Here is a 27,801-nt window from a genome sequence, read left to right as displayed (position 1 = left end):
GGGGACGGTGCCAGGAGCCGGCTCGGGCTCGGGTGAGCCCCCCGTTTCCCGGGGCCCCACTGTTTCGGGGCACAGGAGACAGCACGGGCTGGCAGAGCAGCCGTGGCTTCCAAGGACGCCGGGGAGCTTCCAAGGACACCCAGGGTCATCGGCAGGAGCACAGCGGCCTTGCATAGTGTTCACTCTCCCGTGTGTCCCAAAAGGGGCATAAGCTCACTAATTCAGGCCACTTGTGTGGTTAGTGCAGTGCAACTTCTAATTTTTCTTTTCTTTTCAGCCTTTGTGGGAGCCTATCTCCTTTACTCCTGGGGGACGCAAGAGTTTGAGAGACTGAAGAGGAAGAACCCTGCTGACTATGAAAACGACCAGTAAACAAGTTATTATGGAGATGTTGCCTCGTTCTTGTTACGAAGTGCATTCACATGACTGAAAAAGTTATTAACAGGGAGATAAGTCTTGTCTAATAAACTTTAACTCTATCCTCCAACTTTGTGTGCAATTAGTGTCTTGAAATGTTTAAGGTGAGTGGCATCAAACGTCGGTCTGGTTCACTCTGTACAGAATGATAGCTGGACTAAAATTCTGTATGTTCAAACCTTTTATTTTAGAGCATTCCCAGCCTTTTTGGCTCCTGCTTCTTTGAAATGTTTCTCAGTATAATTAGTGTAGCGAGGGCTGTCTTTAGCTCTAGATGATTTGAAGTAACAGTTCAGTGATAAGCTCATTGAGCCCATTATCATTCCATCGCTGATCACTTCTTTTTCCTCTTTGCTTGAAATAGGACATATTCTAGCCTTGATCTCTGAGAAAAACAAATAGTCTATCTGATATTGACCAAGAATAGCACAAGCTGGCTGATGGCTCAGAATTGAAAGCAGACTTTGACCCTCTCTACAGTTACTTGGTTAGTGTATTTATTAATGTTGATCAGATGCTAACTGCAATTCTAATGTCTGAGTGGTGTTAACAAGCTGGATTAGAAGTTTATTCTTGAAAACTACCAGGAGAATTGGTTGTTCTAGCATCTGAAAATGATTTAAATAACTTTGTGTAAAATGATTATTTTCAGTAAGTTTTCCTTTTGCCAGATGAGCTTTCCAGTAACCAAACTAGTATTAGTGTTGGGGTTTTTTTGTTTTGAAATATGTGACTAGGAAATTCAACCAGTGGCTCTAAATACATAAAAAAGCTTTGCTGTTCAAAAGTCCAGAACTTTGGGCTAGCTCTTTTATCTTTTTTTTTCCTTTCTGTCTTGAGCTGACTATTTTAAGCTCTTGCATCAAGCAAAGTAACATGTTTATCTCCTTGTCATGCTAGTCCCCAGCTGGTATTGGAGATTTGCACGGGGCCTATCTTATCTGCTGAGAGGGAGTGAAGGTTTTCTGTGCTAATTTCTCCATGGGCTCGTGGGGCTGTCAGGCAGACAAAGACTCTTGGCTTCTGGCTGCAGGAAGGTGGGAGGGGTGTGTGGAAATCTTGCATTCGAATGCTTTTGGATGCATATGTATAAAAAGCATATAGTGCCTGAAAAGCCTGATCTAAATGCAGCCCTATGGCTGTTCTGCTGCTTTTGTGTTTAAGTGCTGTGGGAGGTTAGCATAAAAACAGCAGTAATGTAACAGACATCCAGTGCTGCAAGTGGTGCCAGAAGATATTCTATACCAGCAAGCTTGAGTTAAATTTGAGTGTTTTCTTGGCAGCTTAAGCAAGAAGGGAGTATTAAATTGGCTATTACAAGCATGAGTTGGCAAAGATGTCTAGAGACCTGCTTAGTTCAAAACTCTTACTGAATCCTAATATCAGCATAATAAGCAGCTACAGAAGCTGCTGTGGAGCCTAGATGACAGCAAGTGCAAACTGTTATGGTGGCAGCTTCAGTAAATACTTTTTTAAATGCTTTTCTTCTCAGCAATTCTGTTGCAAGCGAGCAGCTCATCCCAGGCTTTCGTACGAGGTCTCTGCCCCTGCGCGCAGACAGCTGAACTATCCATGAACCAGCTGCTAGACCTGCGTAAACAACGGGGCACGTTCAGATGGGCTGAGAGCGGTGGCAGTTCCCCTGCGGCAGGGCAGCCCAGGCAGCGCTCCAGCAGCAGCCCGGCTGTCCCAGGCACTAGCCGTCCGTCCCAGCCCGGGGCAATCGTGGCGGCGAGCGAGGCAGCAGGCAGGGTGGGCCTGCTCCCTGCCTGGCTCCTGCAGGCAGTGTCGCAATCCCGCTGAGGTGGCACTACTGCCAGCTCCGGACCTGCCTGTAGGCAGGGAGCGGGATGCAAAACCTGGAATTTCTCTAAACGTTAGCAGCAATGGCTCCTGCTGGACATGCATTATTTGCGAGATCGACTGGTGAGTATTTTAGAATCTGAACAATGTGTTCAAAATTTTTTCGGTCATCTCATTTCTGTTCTCCCTTTGGCAAATGCTAAGGTGACAACAGAAAGAACAACTTCTTGCTGCAAAATTTTCAGAAGCTGCATCTTTGCTGTTGCTTTTGACGCGGTTTGCAAATAATAAGACAACCAGACTGCTGGATTTGCACACACGGAAACAAAGCATAATTAGAGCTTTTTACTTTCTTGCACAGAGTAAACAGACTGCTGCTTCCTCGCCTAGAAACTAGTTTCCTGAGGGGGATGTGCAACTGTAAACTGATGCTATTAGTAACCTAGAAGGCCAGATTTTCCCAGAAACAAAACTTTGCTTTTGCCACACCTTCACAAAGCACTAGTATTACCTAGCCAAAAACCCCCCAACCCTTGAGAAACGACTCTCAGAGGGCACTGCTGTCAGAACTGAGAATACAGCTGCCATTTCAAACCCTCCCCCGGTGAAGTCAAGACTACCGTTGCCTCTTGTTTTCCTATCTCTGTTCTATTGTAGTGCCTAGTGGAAATTGCAGAAATTAGAACTTAGATGCATGCACAGAAGGAAATGGGATAAACAGCTGAAAAATTCACAGCCAACTGCAAAAGAAACTTTCAGGTTCAGCTATTTGAACTGCCATGATTTACTATCTCATTTTCTTCCCTGCATAAGACCCAGGAATGGGAAATACAGAAGGGTTTTGATTCTTGTTCACGGGAAATAAGACAAAGGGGAGAGAGGAAAGAATATAGGACAAACCCAAGGAAAGGAACAAATCTTCCAATAGTGTGTCATAGACAATACGCTGCAAAGGGTTTCTATTTAATCCCAGTGAAATTTGGGCTAAGGGGTAATCATCTGGTAGGCAGGAAATCTGACAACATAGCATTATCTTAATCTAAGTAACTTGTCTTCCACGCTGGCACTTATGCGTCCTTATTAAGCAATCACAGAAAATTGTAGCTTCTCATATCCAGATCTGTACTTACAGTTTAGCTAAATCATAGTTTATTATTTTATACGGTAGCCTTCTACCTGAAGGAACTGAAAGCGTGCTCTGCAAGCCACATGTAGTACTTGACAGGAATAACGGATATTCTCCTTATGATGTTACTTTCCGCAGTCCCAACAACCTTTCACTGGAGAGATGCAGCCTCAGGGCTGCACTGGGGAGTCAGACAGCACAGACGAGGAGGAGCAGCGCGTACAAGCAAGGAATGCATTTACAGGCTACTGATCTTAGATATACGCTTCTCACGCTTGCCCTTATGTTTCTAAGATGAGAGAATTTTAGATGAGATAAGAAGTAATAGAAAGTTCATTTTAGCTTCTTTTTCCCTAGACTGCTGCAATCTCTTATCTTTTCAACCTAAAAAAGTTTAAGACTCCTCTTAATTACAAACTGCCTGTCCACTCAATGGGAGTTGTTGCTGGCTCCTTCCAGAAGACTAATCGTGAGCCGAGCGGCAAGAGACACCGGCAGACTACACCCGAGACGGCTCCTGTAAAGAAGCCCTAGTCCTGCCACACGGAACAACTCAACTTACTCCAGAAAATCCTTGCAGCAGTCTCCTCTACTGACTTTGGGATTAGCTAGAGTTTATCATCTCTAGCTACAAGTTAGAATCCTTGGAAGAAGAGGGCTATTATTTATGATGTACAACATAATTTCCAAAAACCATCTGTAAAGTATTGTATCTACTTTTTAACTGCTCTGTCTGTGGAAAGTAAGATTAAATAACTTGCTCGTGATTCTTTAAAGCACCAAGATTGAGGAGCAGAACGAAAAGTATGCAGTTCTCTGCACAAAATAAACCTAATAGGGCAATATTTTCCCCYAGCTGACAAACTCAAAGCTGCATATACTGCAAATGTCATAGAAGTTAAATAAGGTTATGGCTTTTGATCTTTACCATAATACTTTGGGCCACCTGCCCTTTTGCATGCAAATACACAATGGAGTTCAGGTAACGTTAGGTTTTAAAAAAGGAACAGTTGGCACCTCTGGTTAGCTGAGCAGACAAAGTACAAGCAGGAGGAAAGTAAATCATTAGCTAGCTAGATAGGCCTTGAACCAGATCGCTTCAGTAGATGCTAACTTGGTAATTCTCCCTTGCTCTGAAATGAACTTTGTCCCTGTGATGACTGACAGCTGATGCAACGATAAGAGAATGAAGTCTATAAAAATCGAGCTGAAGCTCAGACGTTCTATTCAGGACCTCTTCCACCCAAGACTGGTCCTATGCTCGAAGCAGCAGCCCATATTGTGACGATGCAGTGTTTGAAAGCCATGGCCGTCTTTTTACTCTGTTCACTGCTGCTCAGCCAGGTAAGTGGAGATAACTTTTTAAAGTGCTAATTTAAATGGTCAGGCAGTTAATAAAAGGTGTTACGATTTTCACAAAGAAAACCAACTGGCAGGAGTTAGAGGTGACAGCAGAGCTCTTTCACAAGAGCCAGCAGTCCCGAAGAAGGAGAGTAAGTGCCTAGTGAACACTGGGCTACTCTGAGACATAATTCAGCAAGTAATGGTGCCTTGCCTTCCAAGAAGGCTAAAAAAAATTAGTTAATTTTGATGTTTAACTTGTATTTCTTTAGGGTTAGAATGCAAGCAATTATACTTTAACAAGGAATGCTATGATCCGAGAACAAGGAGAAAGATTTAAAGTTCTTTGCTGAGAAATTTTAAGACTACTGAGCTCAGCAGGAGAATGAATAAATCGCCGACAGCTGCTGCACATTCCTGACTGTTGCACTTCGACTCCATTTCAGACCCACTGCGCTTCCTTGCGCCAGCCGCAGCCTCAGCTCACGCGACAGCGGCGCATGACGCCCTTCTGGAGAGGAGTCACGCTAAGACCTGTCGGTGCCTCATGCAGGGATAACAGCGAGTGCATTACAATGCTCTGCAGGTAACTTCACTAATCCTCACCGGTGTTAAGGCCTGGGACACTCAGTACTGTATTATGTGGAGGAAGTGCCCTTTTCCTGACACCCAGCRTCAGGAAAATACAGATATGGAACTAATTCTGTTCTGGAGAAAGATATCTGGAGGAGGGATGGAGCAACAAATTTAGACCTCTTTTGCAAGCAATGCAAACAGTGCAAAGAACAGAGTCCAAGTGCTCTCGACTACCAGCCTCAGTCCTTTCCATTGCGACCCCAAATAAGTTATCTTTTCAAAAGAGAACACAGGATTCTAGACAGCTTTTAAGTAACCACTTAGAAGCCTTAAAGTTAATCCTTCTTAAAGCCAACACTGCTCATTTTAAAGCATGTATTATTTAAAAGCAGTATCTCACCCTAAAGTAATCACTTTAGGTGATTACTTAAATTCATAGTTTGAGAGCACTAAAATAAAAAAATCAAATATTCATCAGTCCTCATGGACATTAGACAAGCAAATCGTCCAGCTAGGTATAAATAAAAGTGATCAGTTAACCAAATTACTACTTAGTGCCTGAAAGCTGATTTGTGTGGCACCTGCTGTATTCATACCAGAAAGCAAATGGAAAAAGGGTAGAATACATACCATTTCCTATTATATTTACAAATAACAGAAAATGGCAGTTAAGTTGCTATTTTACATGCAGAGACATCATTTTGCCTGCTGATTAACCCGAGTGAACTGTAACAACAGTTGTAAGAGACAGAAAGGGACTTCCATTGCGCATAAGCTGTACGACAGAGCCTGGCTATAGAGCCCCGGGTCACGCGGATTTTGGAGTTCCTATGCAAGGACGTAAAAGGAATCAAGACAAACTGAACCAAGTTAAGAGGAGCTGAATACAGTGTGCGCTGCTACATGAGCCATGAGCTCTGCCGTAACAGCTGGCTAAGATGTGCACTGATAAGCGTATATACAGCTGTCTGAGCCCTACGCTACTGCCGGGCTGCGCCTGCGGTGCCTGATGCCGTTTCCTTTTCCAGGAAGAACCGCTGTTTCCTTAAGACAGCCCACGAGTGACCTGTCGCTACGAAGAACATCTGTCACTGTTACCGCTGACACTGCTGCGCTCAACTCGTGAAATATTTATTATTGACTGTTCAAAAGCTAGGACACCCAATCAACCAATTAAAAATATTTAACACTGTGATATGAACTGATAAAAGGACTTCAAAAGCAGCTTGAGAGCATGTGCTAACTCGCACTGCGCCCCTGCAGCACCTGCTTCAGGGTGACTCTTTTGCCAAGCTCAATAAAAGGACTCTGCATCTCATGTTTGTTTTGTTTTTGTAATTGTTCATATATATATATATATTTTTTTTAAGTGTGAATTAAAAATTTATATTCCGCAAATAACCTCGGTTTTCCTTGCGTCCTGTTAGCAAAGCGCATGTGAGCACACACGAGACGTTCCGAAYAGAAGTGCCGACTGCAAACTGGACTTCAGCCATTTGTCCCTCAACCTGGCAGGTGCAGGAGGCAGATCCTGCCTCCATCTCGCTGCCTTTCAGCTCCCGCAGCTGAGATCTTAGCAGGACTTCAAATAAAGGCCTCCAGGAAAGGGAGGAGGGAGCAACCCGAAAACAATACTGGCAGCRCTTTCACTATTCCAAATATATCAGGTGAAACGGGGAAGGAAAAAAATATTTAATTACTTTTTAAATACTTCTACTCAAATTTGCTTAAAGAAAATTCATACAGTGACTTTTTTCACTGAAATGCTTATTATTTTAAAACAATTTGATCAAAATCTGATTCTGATGAGAGGCACGTTAACTAGGAGGACTGACAGAAACAGAGCCGCTTTAGACTGGCAAATATGAACAGGTCTGGGACACCTGAATACAAATGCTGTTTTTCTTTGTCATACATAGAGTATTAGGACCCAAAAAGTCTGCTTAAAATGTAATACCACTGAGGAAAAAGCCCATCTGAGAGATACAAGCACAGTGTTTTTAAAATTTAATACAGAAAATCTATTTGATATTTATTAAACTTAGTTTCTCCAGTTACAGTTTTGCATTGTACAAAGCATTTTAATGACACAGTAGTTAAAAAGATCTTTACAAATTGAAATGTGATACCCTTTTCTCCAAATATTTTAATTGCCATAAATTTGTTTAAAAATACACATTAAACGCATGTTTCAGACACTAAACTTTCTATAATCTCAATACCACAAAATACATAGAATATACTATACAGATGTGGAAAAAATCTAGTTAGTATATAATACTTTGCTCACCATTAACAGCTTTATTACGTGAAATGCACATACTGACTTAGAAATCCTAATTTGGAGCCCCAAAGTACCCTTTGAAATTTCAAATGTATTGCAACAAATAAAATCACAGTTTTTTTTTTTAGGTTTTGGTTGAAGACAGATGCCTAAATATTTTGATAGAAACAAAATGTAACACATGGACTTGTCATGTACAAAGCATAAACAGAGACATCCCATTAGTTACTAACAGTACCTTTCTGTATGATTAATAAGGGCTTCATTTATAAGTGACAGCTTAAAAGTTACCTTCCCCCACCCCCAAACCCTCCCCAAAAGAAAAACCCTTCTTCACCAAATAATAATTTCAAATAAGATAAAGGATTTTTAATAAATATATAAGCACTTTATCCTCCATATACAAAATTTCTTAAAACAATTTAAAAGGGGGACCAGATACAAATGTCAGTAACTGTGCTTGCAAAAGTCATGCCTGGTCCTTAGAGTTGAGTTTTCAGATGTATAATGCCAACGCAGCCAAAACCAGAGGCTGCAGAAGTACTGCGCACCCAACGGTCTCATGTCTTCGGGTTGCATATAAAAACTGAAGCGCGGGAACACTGCATTCCGGTTTGCCCGTATCAGCTCCGTTAGCAAATGTGGACAGTTACAACAGGAATGGATACATTTCTATTACGTTTCCAGGTGAAATTAAAATAGGTAAAGCATTTACATAAAGATAGCCTATATAAACTCCATGCTGCGACACAGCATTTCAGATTGCTCAGCATAGTGTGTTCGGTGGAAACTCGGCTGAGCATCGGCAGAGAGCAGAGCTGCTGCTCCGCCGCGCTCACGCCGAGGCAAGAACTGATTTACTTTATAGCTAACCCTCCCCTCCCTGCCCCCCCCCCAACACTGCTATATTCAAATGGCATCAGAGACCAATTCCTTCAAAACTAATGGAGTTCGACATACAACATGATTCCCTGATTGTTTGAGCTTACAAAACTTCCGTGCTTGGGAAATGCGTCTCCTGGAATAGGTCTGTATTTGTCTGAGTTGGCTAGCGAAAGCTTTGGCTACTCTTTATATTTAAAGATATCTAGCATTAACTTTGTTGCTTGGAAATACACAGTTTTCCATAACACTGATTCATTAGACAAAGCAATTTTAAACCCTGACCAAAATATTTGTCAGGAATCTAACAATTTGGAAGTTGCTTACTCCCCAATGGGTAATTCAAACTTGACTTGCTCAGGCCCTTTTGTATCTGCCTTAATATAAACACTGCAGTGACAGTAAATATCTGTTAGGTAAATGAAATATTAAATACAGCAAAGGTAGTCTCTCTTTCCACTAGTTTCCCATTTTGGCAAACTACATAATTATCTGCCTACGGCTTTATTTTACTTGCCCCAGGCAAGCACTACATTATTCTCATAAAGTACTGACTCTCTGTATGTCRGGGCCATTCATAAATACATTTCAGGGCATTTTTTGTTAGCACAGCAATCAAGCCTCAGCAATCTAAAGGAATATACATTGCACTCCTGTATAATATGCAAGATCTATCACCAATAAGATGGTGATTCAGCACTCAATAAATAATATATCAATATAGTCAGTTGCACCATAATCTAAAAACAAGTATAACATATACTTTGGACAGACTGAGTTCATATATATATACATATATATTAAAAGACACATACAATACAAATTGCATACTGCCGTCAAAAGCCAAGAAGAGCCATCCATATGCTCTGCTTTATGGCTAATAGTTTCAAATCAAAATAAAAGTCTTGGGCTGTTTTACTCTGGTGTCCTGAAGATTTGCTTATAATTATAAATGGTTGCACCTTATCACCTAGGAACCCGCAAGTTTGACAGCAAAATCGAATAATATTGATATCTGAGCAAGCCTAGTCTGATTAAGCCATTTTTAAGATTCACCAACTGGGGCTGCATTCAGTGAGGGAATTAAAATCACAACGCTGATATGTATTTCACATACAAACACCTAGGGAATCGTTTAGGAAGCCAGGAGTTCGGGATTCCCTCATCGCGAGTCACTCGCGCGGCTCGCGTTAGCGCTCAAGCGACACGCTGCCGCTTCCACTGCTGCTGTTCAGACGTAAGAAAGGCAGGTTTAGACCGTTAGCCTGCGTCTCGACAGAGGGATGGAGGCTGAGTGTCTGCATTTTGTTTCAGCTATGAAATCTGACAAAGTACATAACTTTTCTCTCCGTAACAGCGGTAAATCCCAAGTTAGATATGCTTTGGATCTGTCCAATTTAAGTTTTTCTGTTTGAAATAGCCACAGATGAGTAAGGCATTTCTTTTCAATTAGAAAGACCACCGCATATCTCCCACACAGATAGGAAACCTGGGACAGCACTCTAGAGGATATTTTATTATAGAGTATACTGTTTAGGTGGGACACTTTCAACCAGTTCAGGTCCATGGTTTTAGACTGTTAGAAGTCTTCTGGTCACCTGAAGACAATTTTTTAAGATCCACTGATCTAGGGATAAGCGATACATTTTTAAGAGACCAATTTTGTATGACACCAAAAGGTATTTGTGGGACTCTAGTTAAGGAAAAAAAATTCCCAGAGATGAGACCATTCCTGCTTACAGCAATGGTACCTGTGCACAAAGGAGCAAGCCAAAAAACAGCCATGCTGGCTAGTGCAGCACTACACAAAAAATAAACTATGAATGCAACTTCTAAGAAGGTATTTTTACATAGCRTCAAAAGTGTGCTAGGCACTTTAGAGTATTAAAGAAAAAATAGTTGACAGTGTCCCATTAACCAAGATGCAGAGTTCGAGGGTACAGAGTTCTGTCTTGAACAGCAAACACTAAAAGAAACGTGATCTTGCACAGTGATTCAATAGAAAGGATGCTCCGGCAGACCTGAACAGTAAAGTAAGTTCGGCTATAATGAAAAAAGTCACAGGTCTGTTAACTATGTATCAATTTGTACGTAGCAAAGCTTTTCTGGAAGTACAAAACAAGTTGGAACGCAAAGGAAGCTCTACGAATATGCAGCTACCTTTTAGTAGGTTACTAATTTGCAAAACTCCTAAACTCTTAAAGCCCATAGGACATACTGCAGTACTAAGGAGCGTAGAATTCTATTCCTTCTTTCGAGGTCGCCATCATTTTGGCACTTAACTACAACTACACAAAAAATTTAGTGCAATAATTTTCCTGAACATGCACGTTCATATCTGGTACAGAATAAAGGGTTAAATGGGAGATAAAACAAAGCAGCATTCCACAATCTCACTCGAACGTGTTCAGAGTTTGACTCTTCAGAAGGAGATCACTGCAATAGGAGTCAGCTCGTTTGACAGACGCTAGTACTTTTGAAAAGGAAATGGAATTTTACCAAAGTACTGCAGAAGACCACTGCATACAGTATACCTGGTCCTGCTGTAAAACATCTTGTAAACAGTTCATAAAATCTTCATCTAAAAGTAAGGCATAAGGCACACCAGACATGTTAGGGGCACTAAGCAATACTGAAAGCAGTAGCATTTTAAACCTTTTACTCAGACAAGCACCTTATGTGGAAAGGTACTTTGGTTTGCACATTTTCAGAGCAGTCAGCTGCAACTCCACAAACCGCTTCTGTTGCACCAAGCCGCTTCCTCTAAGGGGAATATTCTGCTCCGCCAAACGTATCAAACATTAACGGGACCTTCATTAACATGGGGTAAATGCAAGTTGTAAATCCATTCCGTTCTGCACCAGAACGGTCAGACAACTTCCCTGTAATAGCAGGTGTGCTCCCCACCCCACGATGGCTGTTGCACTGTCAAGCTGTAGTGTCCATTAACTATCAGACCCGAAAGGAAAAAATGGACCTCGGTTTCTACTCAAGATTCCTGGTTTCTCAGTCAATGCAAAAGATACAAAGAACAGTTCTGGTAGGAATTCAACTGCTGTTGGTTTTTTAACCATAAAGTTGACTGATTTTGTAAGTATCAAAATAATGACAAGCAAGGAAACAAAACTTATTTTAAATGAAGAGATACAAAAAAGCACAAGATTGTCCGTTTCAGAAACCTTTCCTGTATGCGCCGCACCGCTCAGACTGCAGTCCATTCCTACACCATTACTTTGATAATACATTAAATGCAAATTACTGTAATGTTTTGTGATTGTTATAGTGTTAACTGATGTTTTGAAACTGCCTTGAAAACAACCCAAGTCAGATCCAATTAAATATTTTTCCATATAAATTTCTTTATAATTCATTTAAATGAAGTATCTTAATACGTAGAAGAATATCTGGAACTTTTCTATTTAGTACAAATTCTGCAATAATAAATCTGTAGTTGTCATTTATTAGTTGACTCGTAGGCATTAGGCATGAGAAGTATGGTGTCCCTACGCTTGAGAACCTATCAACCCTATTTTCTTGTACAGGCTCTACCACAAGACATTACAGAGTAACAAAGCTCACAAAGTACTTAAATAAAGTGTCTACGTTTAATTTCTGCTAAGTACTTGAAAGGGTAAATTCAGTGAAAAAATAGCTAAAACTGCCCCAAATTGGGCTTTTCAAAATTAAAAAAAGAATTAAAATAAATAGGATTTAAACTGACTAGTTATGTATTATGACTGGAATTCCAATGATCTATCCATGATAGATCAACAAAACTACATCTTTTATATGTAGCAAATTTTAAAATATTTAAATAACTTAAAACGGGAATACTGAAGAAGTCCATTAACCAGATGATTTGGGATTAAAACACAAAACAAATGAGGATGGGAGACGCGAAAGCATTCCTTGCTCTTAGTGTCAACTAAGCAATGTGTTATGGCAGTCTTCCTTATTGACATGACACAGTGTTGTGGAGATAAATCAGAGGCAGCGAGAAAAACATGTTCTATTTTCCATTCCTTCAGTTCAGAATATCACTTGGCATCCAGGCGCAACCAATGTAATCCCTGACGGGTGTAACGCACTAGGTCTGTCATGATGCTTGAATTAAAAACCAGAGGGCCCATAACTTTATCCAGTTCAGCAAAGAACTCTAAAATAACAAAAACACAGATTAAACTCTGCACACGTTCTTTCACATTGTCTGCTCTGCTGAAAATACCATGCTAGAAAATCCCAGTCTTTTCAGCACGAATCTTTCAGGTTAAGACAAATGGAAGAAATGCATGATGGCAGAATGATGGAATAATAATAATAATAGTAAAATATATATATATAAAGGTTCTTTCTAGTTGACATTATTATCCTTTTGCAGCAGGCTAGTTGATAATAATAATTAGACTAAGGTTATACTGTTGTGAAGTCTTCTTGGCATTCTCTCTCAAACATGCATATTCCCTTAAAATAAGAATTTCGGAAACGGAAGTGTACTGAGTTCATCTTAGTATACTGAACAACTTGCAGGAAAYGTAACAAAGTTTTCTTCATGCATAACCAGTAAGGAAACATTGCATCTCCACCACCACCTTAGTGAACAAGACAATGAGCMCAGGTTGTCACCGTAAATGAAGGCATAACTTCCAGCTTTCCTTTGCAGAGCACCCACTTAAGCATCCTGTGCACTCTTAACTGTCCTTCCAAAATTCAAAACCTATCAGCATTTCGGTACAATTTGGTACGCCTGATTTTATAACCYGCCTGTGCCAAACCTTACCTTTCTGTTCTTTAGACAGCTGTTCGGCTTGGTCCCAGATTTCAGTGGCGTAGAGGAAGTTGGAYGTAACTTGGACATAGCTGGCTGCCATCTGATGGATCCTCTGGGGGATCGTCACCGAAGACCCACTCCCTGAAGGGTTGGCTGCCCCGGAAGAGTAATTTCCTGAATTCCCTGGAGACAGCTTTGGAGACACTGGAGACGGCATACCAACAGGCTTGCTGCTTATTGAAAGAAAAGCATTGAAATTTGTAAAACGTGTGCTTATGTACTTCAGCTGTATCATGCTGTAAGATCAATACTCTTTAAGACCTCAATCTCCACATCTCGGAACGTGAAATGCTAAACCATTCCCACTTTACRCAACAAGAAGTCAGGATTTGCCCTGCAACAAATGAAACGCATGAGCTTTAACTGCTAAGGATCCTCCCGCCGTTGTGCTTTGACCTCGTAACCAAACCTCACCACCAAACCTCTTCACCTTTTAATTAAACACAATTTTAAATTCATTGTTTAATTAAATTAAATCTTAAATAATAATAGAAGAAAAACACAAATCACAACTAAATTCTAACTACACTGCCATAATATTTCACTTTTCGATAACATAGGAGAAATCTGAAATCATCTCCTAGAATTCTGAAGTTTGATAGACTAACCTATCAAAGGTCTAGTCTCACATTTTAAATAGCGGAAGTAAATTGCTATCCTATGGAACAGACGACCCTGTAAGTGCCTGCAGTCATCTGAGCTTGCAGCACCTTAACAAATCTACTGTTCTGAGGGGAAAAAGCAGCACATAAAACAACAAAACTCACTGAGACAGGTGACGTGTGTGTTAATGCCGCACACCCTGCTTTGCAGCGAGGAGTTGCCTGACAAACTCTTTGGAGCACTACCATAAACAGCCGTCCTCCAAAGCTTTTATCAGAAGCATTACATGAACAACTCGCTCAAAATCTAGACCGGGAATTAGCTAACAACCACCCCCACTCTAATGAGTGCAAAGCTACTCTTTGACCACCTCAGGCACACAGCTGATGCAGAAAGCTGACTGTAAGTTGAGAAATAGGTAACAGATTTTGCTACTTACCTTCCCATGCCAGGTGATGGTGCTTGAGAATTGTTATAGGAATTCTGTTTGGGGAAAAATAAATTCATCACCTGATTTATGTTTATATTTAACTGGTTATCACCAGTAGTGCTAAACAAATGAGTTTGTCTCTCTCTTTTTTTTAAATAACCAAAATTCTGAATAATATGAATCAAAGTACTTTCTAATTTGGGAAAATATGACAGCTAAGACACAGAATAAGTGATTAGCTTAGCAACACAAAACAGGCCAATAAAGACGCGTAGGATTAGAGTAGCTCTTTGTTCTAACCATTTACATTAGACCCTGTTGTCTCTTAGGACAACAGTTAATTTTTTCAGCCCATTAATGGGAAGAAATCTGTTATCACTGGCATTGAACAATTAAAGGGGTCTGCTGAAACTCAGAATCAGGCATTTTAGAAGCCTGTTTTCCCTCAATACTGAGAGCTGGAATTTTCAGAGAAACCCAATGGCAWTAGCTACCAACTCCCAACTGCTTCTTTGAAAGTCTCAGTTGAGATTCAGAACTGAGTAACATTACAGAAGTATCATGACTGGCTTTCTCATCTGCAACACCTTAATTCAAATAAATAAATTCAAAGAAGGTCTCTTGGTCTCCTTTCCCTGAGAGCACTTTTAAATCAGTTGTAGAGGAATTTAGATAAATTCACAAAAATAAATTTGAATGGCCCACTGCAAACAAGAAAAATTCAGAAAGACCAATATGGTTGTGAATTAGAAGTTGACTCTGATGCCGGCTTTTGCAAAGGTTGGACAGCTGCACGTAAAGTACCCCTAGACACTGAATTCCCTTAAGCTTAAACAAGAAAGTAAAGGTTCAGCTTTGTTATACCTGCAGCAAGAAAAGTGTTTTTAATTCCCCTTCAAGCCTACCAAGTTACTCATTTATTAAGGCAGGCAAAAGCTAGATCAAATAATGAATGCAGAGCTATTGTGCTAGGACCGGCAGGGTTACGACACTAGTCATGCTGTCTCTTCCCAGCTTTAAACTACTCAACTTGAGCAAACTTTCAAGGTCCCAGTTTCAAATGGGGTAGATACCAGAAGTTCATATGCAGCAGTGTGAAAATTGGATAAAGGAATTCTGAGTGATGTGGAGCTTCAACTTTAATAGTTTTTAATATTATAAGAATATATATATGCAATTACCTTAAGATGTTCAGTCAGAGTTTTAGAATATTTCAATGCACTTTCCTTCTTCAGTTTGAAAAGCCTTAGGTATAGAAGAGACTGGCACCGAAGACTGACCAAAAACAGAAGAGCAAAACATTCACAATTAAGTCAAGGTTACCACTGCTCAGTGAAGTTCCAAAAATCTAGCCGCTGTGTGTTTAAAGCTTTCTCTCCCARCTCTGAAAATCCAACTCTCTAGTCATAACCTTTTCAAAAATCCGTAACAACCTTTAACTTGTCAAGGAAGTAGGTAGCTTTGTGCCTTAGGCTGAAACTATCGCCATCAGTGATTTTGCTGATATAACTAGCCCAGCTCTGAATTCAGGAGACAACACTGTTACTTCCTAGACAAGAGCTTCATTTATCCTTTGCTCATGTCGCGACACACTGAGTCTGCTGTATTCTCCATGTCTTCCCCTTTCTTTCCCACCTGACACTAAATTGGATCTGGTCCGCTACCTGCTACAGTGGTTTCTATAACCTAGAGGGCTAGCGGTGATTCTTTAGAGTAAATCCAAATTTTGAACTATCGGTGGGTGAACACATGGTAGATCCTTTAGGACCCTCATCCTTTCTGCTGTTACTCCATTCAAATTTAAGAACGCAGTTTAGTTTCAAGTGCGTCTTTCCAAGAAAAAGTTTTAAATCACAGCTATAAATTAATTCAAATGAATACCAACACATGCTGACATTTCTATTTCTTAAAAACAAACAAACAAAAAAGCCCACAAAACCAGAAAACAGTCAGATAGTTAATGCAACCATGATGCTTTTCAAAAGGTTTAGGTCACCAAAGCAACAGCCCAACATCAGCTGAATACACAACTAATTCAGTAGTAACCAGTTATTTCTGAATATTACAATTTTCAAAGACAGAAAACAGAAAGCCACAGATAACTTGCTCAGTCATAATTTTACCAAAACATTAAAGAGGATAAAAGGTCAAAAGACCTTCTAGTCACTTAACGAGCTTGTTGCATCAACACTGCAACAGATATCACATCAATGAAATCATATTCTAAAATAAAAGCACTAACCAACATAATATCGGGAAAAATTGACAAAGTGAAAGATTAAGTAATCTCCTTAATTCAGACTTGTCCCAAGTTATCACCATCTCCTCTTCCCCAATTTACAGTGGTCAGATATATAGTATTAACCTACTTTACACACAGCTAAAAGGAAAACTCATATATTTGATTCAGAAACACCTGAGAACTCAATGTAATACAACATTTAACTGAGATAATCTAATCAGCACATTGTATTTATACCAGAACACACATACCAGAGCACTGCTAGCCTTTTATCCGCAGCCGTAGCATCTGGTGCCAAGTAATTCTTCAGTTTCATAGTGTATCTACATGCAAAGACATCACGTAAACAAAAACTAAAGCATTACACTATCTTTTATTAATCACCATCACACACACAAGTTCTTACAAATTTCTAGTTTCAATTGTCTTCCATTTCAGGAATCTTTCTCAGACCCCAAACAAAATGCTGAGGAGATAATAATTAGAGTAATTTTGCTTTTCATGTGTTACACTTTTTAGAAAGACCTCAAGAACCTTAGATGGAAGGATCTCAAACAAGTCTCCACAACCGAAACAAAAGGGTGAATGAACCAGTTTTACTCATGAATGATAAGAGATTTCAAAAGTTGGTGGCAAAATATAGTAAAATTTAGAAGCTCTATTTTCCAAGAATCTTTCCCAACCACTTGAATTTTGTATATGCTTTACAATGCTTACTTGATTAATTCCACAGTTTCTGAATACATAGGGAACGGGGACTTGGATTCCTGAGCATTTTTCTCCAATGCATTCCCACACTCAATGAACGACACTACAGCATCTAGGTAGTATACAGCTTTCTCAAACCTGTCAGACTGAGGAGAATGAAAAAATTCGTAAGAACAAAAAGTAGAGAGAAATACAAGAAAGCTCCAGTACCAAAGGGCAGCAAAATGACAAAAGCAGTAAACCAAATCCAGTATAATGTTCAAACATTGGATAAATATTGGAGATCTACTTGCCAACGCATCTGCATTATGCTTTAACTTCTTTGCTTCTTGTAAATAATGATCAGCTGAGTAAGTCCTGCAACAGAAGACACAAATTCATGGGCTTGGCACCACCCATACTGCATGTCCTTTTATGACTTAGGTTTCTTGATCTTTATTTTTTTTCCTTCTACCTCAAGTTACAGGAGCTACAGTATAATAAATCTTGTTTAATAGTTTAATTTAGTAATTGTCTTGTTTCAGGTAATTCAAAAGAATATTTCAAGTAAGTTGATAAAGATTTGGGTAAATTTATTGCATTTGATAATCAAGCAAACCAAATAATTAGCCAACAGCAAGGAAGGAAAGAAAAATGAAACAAAAAAATGTGAGGACAAATTAATCCAGTGCCTCCAGGGCTGGCATTAATGTGGATGTGAAATATTTAAAAACAATAGTAATAATCGAGATTCATTCAGATGTTAATTGCTAATGCTTAGCCATCCAAGACAATCAATGGTGACTCTCATGACTTGATTAGCAGTAGGTACTCACAGAAGTGTAATTACACATTTCAATATATTAATGCAATACCTACAAGTTCATTGACTAGAGTTCAAAATAAATTCTCCCATCCATGCTATTTTACTAGGCTAAGAATTAAAGATACTTGAAATCAGCATTTTTAAGTTAACTGCCTTCAAAACACACTGTTCTTGATTTCAAAAATTATAATATAAAATTATATAAAATTGTATATATAAATAGAATATAAAATTCTGATTACAATACAAAATGACAAATCCCTGAAACCTATTTCATCTTAAATGATCGATAGTGTTCTCTAATCAAATTCACTTGACTCAGTTTTTGTTTAGGAATAACTATCAGGATAAAAACCACTGACCAACTGGGTTTCCCATTTCCAAACAGCTCTTAACCAGGAAGTTACTTTTGCTTACTGGAATGACCATAATTTTATCCCTAAAGAGAGTTTAAAGACAAATTAAAGGGAAAAGCTTTAAGAGAAAGAATTGTGTTAAGATTTGAATTAATTGGTAAAAGTGAAACTTGAAGTCTGCACAAGACAGCAAAATATTTGTACTAAATATTTGTTTTACGTTCTTTTCAAGAGATTTGCTTTGACAGCGCAGGATTAAATCACATACAACTCTTGTGAGTTAGCAACTTCAAAAACAGATGCTCCTCTCTCTAATGAATGACAACAGCCACTGACTCTAGAAGCAGCCTGTTCTGCTTAAGAGCACAGGCAGACAGCTAGCAGCAATGTCCTGGTAGGGTGAAATAAGCCCATCAGCATTTCAAAAACCGGAGCAACCCTGGTCTATTCAAGTCCCCTGCTTGGTCTTTTCATGCCCTGCAGGAACGCCCAAGGAGAGCTACAGTTCCTTTGCAAGGACTGCACTGCTTGCCAAGCGAATGACGCACAGAGCGGTCGGACAAGCACATCACTACAGGAACAACAGGCAGCTCTGCAGAGCATAACGTTGTACTTAACATCTTCCGCGAGGCAAAAGGACAACTCTTGTCCACGCAGACCTGGCTGCGCTATGAGATTAAAGTCCCCGTGAAGAGAAAGGTGCAAGAGAGGCACATTCTACTGTTCTCACCTGTCATCAAAAACAAGCTTTGCTCTTCGTGACTTTGAACTTTCCGTTGATGGAGTAGACACAGGAGGACAGTTTGATGAACTGTTCAGAATCTTTTCCTGAAAGGAAAATTATTGCCAAATAATAAATTTAAAGAACAGTTAAATCTTTTTTGTTTTCAAGAAAAGTATTTGTTGTATAAACTTCTCCCATGACATCACACATTACATGCAATAAGGTCAGTTCTGCAGCTGCTTTAGCTGCCATTCACCATAGACAACAACCTAGCCTCCAGAAGTCTTTCACTTCAGTAGTGCTCTCAATGCACGCTGGTGCAGAGGAAGACACACAAGCTATAATCAAGCCCCTAGCTCTAATACACCAAAAGATCTCCATTAGAGGAAAGAATGAAGCCAAGGCTTCCTAGATGTATTTCTGAACTCCACTTCAATCTCCCACGTTGTTGTTTCTGGCTAAATCCCGTTTTTCCAGTCTTACACTTTTTGTTGAATGCCTTTGCCTTGGAAAGACTAATATTTCAGAAGGATAAGGATAGTCTTCAGGCAAAAATATTAATTGCCTTCACAACACACTATTCTTGCTCCCCCAAATTATACATGAATCATAAGTGGATCAGTTCTCAGTAGCTAGAGTATAAAACATCATCTCCCCAGCTTCACATGTGTTTTCAGCTCTCTTGGTTTATCATGGCCTAAGGGCATCTATATAGATGTATTTCACAACCTACATTTATCAAATTGTTGCTAATTAGAAGGATCCTTGAGTTTTAAGTAGCAGATTTTCACAGCAATGTATTGTCTACCATTACAACATAGAAACAATAGCGAAACTTTCAGTGGAACACAGGAAGAGTATATTACTTTAAGAAAGGGGTGACTAAGCATAGCTTAAGTATAAAAACATAAAGATCACACATTAACAACTGGCTTAGGGATGGTCCTATGCTGATGAATAAGAAAGGCCAGAGAAGCAGTTTGTAATGTAAATTCACTATCTTCAGGCTTCCTGAAAGTGTCTTATGCAGACACCGATACAGGCAACCCTGCCAGGCTTATAAAATCTCATGATACTGGCATCTAAAATAATACAGCATGCCTCCTAGTGCAGATATTTCACTAACTCCACCTCAATGACTAAGTTACTTTCTGGCATTGGTAAGGTCTACTTGTTGCTTTAATTCTCCCCCAAATCAGTTATCCCTCCTGATCATTTTTAGACTTCTAAAGTTTCAGAGATTGCAGATCCAAGTAGCRAGGTCTGCAGTTGATTAAACCGCTGCAAAGCACAATCACATCCCACGTCGTAGGCTTCGGGCCTTTCCTGCAGAACACTTGGAGCAAGATGACACCAACCCCTTCAGTACACTTCGGAATCACAAAGACAAAGGTGAAATCCATCCAAGCTAAACATATTATGCTCCAACAACTGGCTATACAATAGAAAATGTTCATCTTAGGTGTTTGATAATACACTTTAAATGTTAGATGTCCTCCTATGCTAACCTCTGTCCAGTAATACATGTTTACATACTGATGAAAAGGCACAGCATTACAAATTAGTGACCTAGAAGTACCATCCCTGCAATACTTTTAAATACATCAACTAAATATCTTCCTAAGCTAAATTTCTTAAAAAAGTTTTCCGCATCATCTTTATAACCATGTTTTCTCCCCTCCAGCCACAGAGAACTCCTTATATTCCTCAGCTGGAGTTAAAAGAATCTTTCTGGGGCTCCTGGTCCCAACATGTCATCAAATTAGATCTGTAGCTTCATGGAGAAGTGCTAGCACTGAACATGGACCAAGCCACTGCTCTCCTTAAATTCAGAACAAGACCCCTTTTTGCTCCAATAAGAGAAAAGTGACCTCAATTGTTCCATTTACTTTTGTGTAAACAGCTTTCTAGTGACATTTCCTACAAACGGATTAATCAATTAATAAGCCCTATCTGCAGTCAAAGGAATACTAATCACATTTCACTAGTTAACATAAGCATTTGGAAGGGTTAAGCACTAGTATTCCACAACTTTCCCAAGTTATTTTCTAATTTATTGACTTCTAAGGTACTTCAGCACTAYGACATGAAGAAATGTACATCTAAAGCAAATTACATTTTAACTTGAACTGCAAATTATTGTTTAGATCACGCTGAGCACCTCAAACTGCAAATCAAAAAAACAAGCATAAAGCATTTACAGAATAAACCTTTTACCTTGGCTTCTTTAGCATTGCTAGAACCCTTCCCCTCTGTCTTCTTTTGTTTAGAAGATGAGTTGCTTTTACTGCCACTGCTACTCTCCTTATTAACATTGCTGCTAGACTTTAAGGATGACGACTGACTGACTGTCCTCTTCCGGGACCCATGTTCTTGCTTGGGATCTTTCTGAAGGACCGGGGCAGCAGGAGAAGGCAGTAAATCCTTCTCTTTAACAGCACTTGGCTTTGAAGACCTGGACAAAATGAATAAATACAGTTTTTTCAAAATAATAGGCAAGATTTTATTAGACCTAGCAAATCAGATTTGGAGAAAGAGAAAGAGAATAATTATCTCAATGACTAGATTTTACAAAGCCAGATTAAATTCATTTTACTTGTTCTGACCTGAAAATGCAGTAGACAAGTTCTAACCATAAAACCACATCCCTACAAAAGTTCTTAAAAACAAACAAAAAAAAACCCCACACACCCTAAACACAGCATAAGAAACTAATGCCAACGTTAGCGCCAGCCTGACTATTGCAGACAAGTCAGCTTGGCAGCTCGGAAGAAAAATGGTCCAGACAAGTGTTCTCTGGAACCCAAGGAAACTGGAAGACTATCTCAACTTAGCTGTCTAGTACACTCCTCCCTTGACTGCTGAGGACTGCTATTGGCTATTGCTGGCTTCCCACTTGACAGAGTAAGGTGCTTGGAATAAGTATTTATACATAACATTTTAATAAAATTCTTTTGTTTCATGTAGTTAAGTGTCTTTCAGATAAATGCACTAGCAATCAAGCAAATACCAGGAATAAGAAAAAAAACTACAATCAAGATAGAAACCCATCCACTTGTTTTACACCTGTTTTGGAAATCTGAACTGTTTTCCAACATAAAATAAGAAAGAGTTTAATTCAGAACGAGCAAACAAGACTTCTAGGATCTGACATGCTGCAGCTTCTCGCACATTATTTTGTAATTATTCATTGTACAGGAATATTTTCCATGACATAATTGTACCAGTTTTCAGTTGTTTGATCTGAAATAGTAAAGAGTTTGAGAAGGCAGTAGAGAAAAGCTTCATCCTTCCCGTCGATTAACACTGACCGAAAGATAAGTCAAACAGAAGCATACAAATTATTACAAAAAGCATGGAAAATGAGAGCGAGAACATAAAAGTAAAAGGGTATTAAACAATGTTACTGTTTAGTCAATTCTATATTATTTTGCATTTGTGTCACTCACGCTTTTCTTTAGCTAATTAGTCAAGCAAATCTGAGGCTAAATCCATGGATCCAGATCTTAACCTCATCAGCTTCCCAAACAATGCCAGTCACGTAACTTTTTCTCAGTTTACATACTTGCTGAATGGAGAATCACCGGACTGGGTTAAATAAAAAGTGCAGGTTTTTGCAAAATCAGAGAAAAAACATATTTTCCATGATATGCCAACTCTTCGCACTAGGGCTTATATTACTGTTGTTAATTAAAACAACCGTCCTTGGACAATTTTTTTGGTCCTGGAAATGCATTTCCACCAATTACTGGTGGAAACTTTGAAGTTAAACAGTCTCAAAAATAAGCATTAATGAAATTTAACCTGTTGATTAATAAGGAGGAGACACTTGGGGTGGGGAGGAGGAGATGGACATCCATGTTCTCCTTGACCACACTGAGCCCCCAGCACTGAAAACACAGCCAAGATTCCTGAAGATACTCACTCCCTACTGCTAGAAGTCTTGTGTCCTGACGAAGCTTTTTCTTCCAGTTTTGTTTTCTTGCTTTCACTGGCTCTGTTTTCATCCTCATTCTGAATAAAACAAACAAGAAATACATACAGGCAAACTTGYATGTTTACAGCTTCACTGACTGGGGTAACGTTTAACATTTAAGAGAATTAACTCGGTAGGCTTTTCGCAGTGTACAGAATAATATCCGTACAGACCACAAAAACATTCCCTAAAGCACCGAGTCCATATCAGTACTTGACCAGACCCTGATCTTGGAACATAACGAGAAACTAAGCATGGCTGGTAAACYGTCAACCTGCGTAAAAGAGGTGGCAACCAGGTTGTTCATTTTAACACAGACATATCACCATGAGACACCAGAAAAATCTGCCTAAGGCTTCAGTAAGAAATCAGGAGGCAGATTTTATGTTGGGAAGCCCCCCAGAGCAAGGGCCTTATGAATCCTGGAAGAGGTAAAAAGACTGCAAGACTAAAAAGGTAAGTTCAGAAATGTAGAAGACTAGGTCTTTAACATAAATTTAATTCTAAAGTCAAAGTGCTTTGAAGGTGAATTTCTAAACTGTTTTCAACATGCACTGGAAGTAGAAACAATAAATTAAATGGAAAATAGGGCCTCATACTATAAGTCACCTGGTAACATAACCCAGATTCAAAACCAAAAGGTTTCATTTTTGTCACACTGACATTGCAACCCTGCACGCCACGATCAAGGACACATTAGCAAATAATGTTTAGAAATCAAGTGGTGACAGAGTTGCGTAACTTCACACAGCACCCGCAAATCTAAAAACCGGAGGGGTGAGGGAAAGGGTGTTTCTTCTTTAGTTGCTTCATGAACAGGCTTGCACCTCCTGCGGACTGCACCAACAAGCACCCGAGCACGCTGGGGATTCACACTGATGAACCACCAGACTGTCTGCAGGGATAAAGCCTAAATTGAATTGGTCTTTCCAAAGCCTTCTTTTTCAGGGGTAAGAGCACAGATCTTTAATGCTATAACTCCAAATGTGAATTGGAAGGCATAACTGGTCAAAGGAATAGAAGCCACTGTATTCAGAGCCACTGGAGCATGTGAGTGCATTCCCATGAATATTAGGAATTATACAGTAACACTTACAAAAAATAATTAGCCATTGTTCCTACTGGTCAGAGTTATTCCCGTTTTTATTATTAAAAAAAAAAAAAAAAGCCCATGCCTCCTTGCTTAATTTCCTTACCCAGAGAAAGAAAAAGGAACCTTAGCTAGGAATAGTACAGAAGAAATCCTTGTTTGCAGTTACATGTCAAGTCTCCTAGACAATACCAACTCCCCGAAAGTGATCAAGTTTACTTAGATTGCTCAGTACAAAAACTGGATTAACTAAAACTGCTGTCTCCTCCAGAGTCAAATGACTCTCTGAATGATATCATCTTCTGACAACAAAATTTGTCTTACAATCACTGCCAAATCCCTGCCAAAACTAAAATTTCAGAATGAAATCCACATTAGCATGAACATTTTTTAAATCCCTGAAGCATGGCTTCACAGTCCTCATCTCATTTCATGGAAATCAGAAATATATCAAAACTCATCGCATCACTGAGCCCATCTTGCAGTCACAACAGGTTTGCTCCTTATATGAATTCTGTATTTTCTATTCAGCCCTTCTGAAGGCAATTTTAAAATCACAATACCAACTACTACTTACCAACTTTTCTTCCCAACGCTACTACTTCTGTTCAGCTCCCCCATTAACCCTCGCTATTTTACAGCCTTCTGGGATTCCTGCCTTTTTTAATAGTTGAAAAGATTTTTTTTAAAAAAAAAAAGATCTGAGAAGATAAAACACCATTATGAAGAATCACAGAATACCTATGTTCCCAGTAAAGCAGCACCCCTAAGGTTATGGTTTCTGCTGCCATGCCCCAGTCCCATTTCTGCCCCATCCCTTGTTCTGGCACTAGCTCTCATGCAATTGCATGATTCACTGCTTCAGGGCCCTGATCCAGCTGAAAACTGATTTCTTTTCAGCCAGGTGAGATTCTAGCTGGATCTGCTCCCTGAGCTGGCCTGCAGTGCAACAGGGACTAGGGCCAGATCAAGCAAAGGCATGACAGGGCAGGACTGTAGGACTCAAACTGGCTAAACATTGCTGTAGGCTAGGTAGAGCTGCAGGAGCTGGGCTGCTTCCATGAGCTCCGGCTGCAGCGCTAGCACTCCTACAGGCACAACCCTCTCCCTTCCCATCACTCCAAAAGAAAATCCCACTCATCCTTATTATAATGGCACAGGAATTATCATTCTGGTCTACACAAAACAGCTAATCAGAATCATCTCCTAAATTGCTCGGAGGAGTCACTGCATTGAGCCACGATCTGGGTTTCTGGACTATACAATTTATCTCAGCAGCAATCCACTAAGGGGTTGAGATAATAAACTTTTGTCTATAAAATTCATCACCTGCTTATGTTTCCTTTTGCCTTTTGTAGAATTTTTGTCAGATGGCTGCTTCTGAGATTCTCTTGCATGCTTCTCTGGCACACTTTTCTTTTCCGCTTTGGGTGCGTCAGCATCCTTGTAAGGCTTCCCTGGTATTCTGGATAAGAGGCTCAGGTCAATCTTCACAATAAGTGGGTACCTTTCATCAGGATCACTGAGTGGTGAAAGAAGTTCTTTCTCTTCCATAGGAGAGAACATTCTTTGCCGAAAAAAGCTGTCATCCTCCTCCATGGAAGATTTAACAGGAGTCCTATTGCTCTCAGAGTATTTGGGTGTTTGTGATGAAGGAGGCAGGCTCTCATTTTCATCTGAATCAGAGGATGAGGTATCTGTTTCTATGAATTCCCTGGATTTCTGGGCAGATTTGCTTGAAGCCTTATATTTCTTTTTCTCTATTGTAGGCCGAGGGGAAGATTTGGGCTCTTTCTTTATATTAGGTTTTCTGGAACCTTTTGTGGCTGCCTTATGCCTATTTGAAGGTATATTTGTTGCCATGTCTACTGGGGTTTCACTTTCTATTTTAAGACCCCCTCTAGGCTCTTCAACAGATGTCTTTTCTGCCTTCTTGGGCTGCTTTTTACCTACAGTCCTCCTCTGTGTTGAGCTGTCACTCTGGGCAGGTGATTTCTGCCTGCCACGACTGCTCTCTGAGCCCTTTTGGGTGGGTTTGGAATCTCGCCCTGGCGTAGAAGAAATAGAATCCTTAGATCCACTTTGATCAGTATATCCGCTTCCTGCCCCCTGGTCCCGTCCCTCTTTTTTGTAGCCTTGTGAGGATGGGATATTGCTGTCCACAGAAGAAGCTGGTGACACTTTATGTGGGTTAACTTTGTTCAACCAGTTATCCAGTTGCCACTTGTTTGTTGGTGGTGGCTCCGGCTAAAATCAAATAAGAAAAACCAGCATTAGATAGAAACGTGAAATATTTGTATCTTTTTCCCCAGGACAGCTGTATGTGCTGCATGGCAAAGCAAGAGGTACACCAAAACACCCGAGAGCAATAATGAGTGAAATGCAGCTTGCTGAATGTAAGGTATGAACAACAGTTCTCACTTTTTCTTCATCTCAGACCCTACCTCGGGGGATGCACTCTGTGATGGTTCATTAGCTTCGCTATCACTGGAACTGCTTTCACTTTCAGAGTCGGATCCTGAACTGCTTTCAGATCCACTATGGCTGCTCGAATCATCCCTAGAATTATCTGCTCCTTCACTGTTATGCTGTGAAGGTTCAGAATTACTGAAAACAAAAATAAAGAAAAATAAACAAACACTATCCAAGGCACAAATACATCCAGAAGTCCTTCCAGTAGCAGAAATAAAATCTAGTATTTTAATTAACATGAGAAAATTCAACATAACAGAACACAGTAACTACCCTGGAAACAAGTAACAGCCTTCCTGCTTTTTCTCCCCTTCCCCAGTTGGTTAGTATAATTTGTAGGGAATATGCTATTTAATCAATGATTAAATTTGAATCYCCTTTTGTTTTAAACACAAGACAAACATGGATTTTAGCAATGAGATCAAGTTCAGAGTGCCAACTGATTATCATCACTTTGTTTTCTATGCTGCAACCCACCAGGAATGCCTACCTTCCAGGTGTGCTCCTTGGCACCGTCTTATCACAGTCCTGTAATTAAGAAAAAGAATATGAAGCTTCTGGAAGTTACTTTAGAACTGTATATAATATTAAGTTGCAAAGTGTCAATTTAGAGCTTTTAAATTTTAAAATATTCAGCTTGAATAGCACCTTAACTCAGTACTTTGCAGCCATATACAAACATTTGTATTTTTCTTGTACAGAAAGAAAAATAAATCAGTTATCTTCCCCGAGTTTTCACCATAAACCTGCTATTTTCTGAGACCTATATATTCTAACTAGAGCTTTAGGAGTTCCCATTTCCTCTGCTCCATATCACCATGTTCCCATCTTTTTGAATCAGGCAATTCCAAGTTCTCCAGTGTGCTTCCTGAGATGCCCAGAGTACTATCATTTAACCAACTAAATACACTATCTCAAAGTTTTCCACATGAAAAATCAAGCACTTGAACTGGGAACAGAACAAAACAAAACAAAGAATGTGGACTGCTGCTTGGTAGCACAGACCCTACAGGTATTTTTAATTTAGCACTCAATGCCAATTCTGGGACACACTGCAGAAAGTTAATATTGACAAAGAGGAAGAACAGACTTCTCCATGAAAATAAAGGTGCTGCTATACCTCCAGTTGGAGAAAATG

General features: G+C 39.7%; 3 protein-coding genes across 12 annotated transcripts in view; 1 reads left to right on the top strand and 2 right to left on the bottom strand.

Annotated features, from left to right (window-relative positions):
* SHROOM1 (shroom family member 1) overlaps positions 1-1,961 on the bottom strand; it is a 59,924-nt gene extending 57,963 nt beyond the window's left edge. For all 3 annotated transcript variants that reach the window (XM_026063407.1, XM_026063410.1, XM_026063409.1), the window contains exon 1: positions 1,886-1,961. The gene's annotated coding sequence lies outside the window, so the exon portion shown is untranslated. The remainder of the gene's footprint in view (positions 1-1,885) is intronic.
* Positions 1,962-2,256: 295 nt separating this feature from the next.
* LEAP2 (liver enriched antimicrobial peptide 2) lies at positions 2,257-6,654 on the top strand. Its single transcript, XM_026063420.1, is given in 5 exon segments — positions 2,257-2,343; positions 3,485-4,560; positions 4,563-4,690; positions 5,134-5,273; positions 6,292-6,654. Coding segments are annotated over 4 exon segments (333 nt in total). The 5' UTR covers positions 2,257-2,343; positions 3,485-4,532; the 3' UTR covers positions 6,329-6,654.
* Positions 6,655-7,257: 603 nt separating this feature from the next.
* The window catches only part of AFF4 (AF4/FMR2 family member 4), a 58,966-nt gene continuing 38,422 nt past the window's right edge, over positions 7,258-27,801 (bottom strand). For 5 of the 8 annotated variants that reach the window (XM_026063411.1, XM_026063413.1, XM_026063417.1 and 2 more), the window contains 13 exons: positions 27,154-27,191; positions 26,636-26,798; positions 25,521-26,438; positions 23,051-23,139; positions 21,343-21,580; positions 19,132-19,229; positions 17,534-17,597; positions 17,250-17,386; positions 16,784-16,855; positions 15,472-15,565; positions 14,300-14,343; positions 13,207-13,430; positions 7,258-12,585 (listed from right to left, as the gene is read on the bottom strand). In XM_026063411.1, coding sequence (XP_025919196.1) covers positions 12,467-12,585; positions 13,207-13,430; positions 14,300-14,343; positions 15,472-15,565; positions 16,784-16,855; positions 17,250-17,386; positions 17,534-17,597; positions 19,132-19,229; positions 21,343-21,580; positions 23,051-23,139; positions 25,521-26,438; positions 26,636-26,798; positions 27,154-27,191 — 2,298 coding nt within the window. In that variant the 3' untranslated portion in view covers positions 7,258-12,466. Of the gene's footprint in view, positions 12,586-13,206; positions 13,431-14,299; positions 14,344-15,471; positions 15,566-16,783; positions 16,856-17,249; positions 17,387-17,533; positions 17,598-19,131; positions 19,230-21,342; positions 21,581-23,050; positions 23,140-25,520; positions 26,439-26,635; positions 26,799-27,153; positions 27,192-27,801 lie in introns of those variants that run through there. The other 3 variants (XM_026063412.1, XM_026063414.1, XM_026063418.1) reach the window with 2 other exon arrangements.

This window comes from Apteryx rowi, unplaced genomic scaffold, assembly GCF_003343035.1.
Source record: "Apteryx rowi isolate R43461 unplaced genomic scaffold, aptRow1 scaffold_2, whole genome shotgun sequence".
Classification (NCBI taxonomy): Eukaryota; Metazoa; Chordata; class Aves; order Apterygiformes; family Apterygidae; genus Apteryx; species Apteryx rowi.
Note: the sequence above shows the minus strand (reverse complement) of the source record. Positions and strands in the feature narration are given on the sequence as shown.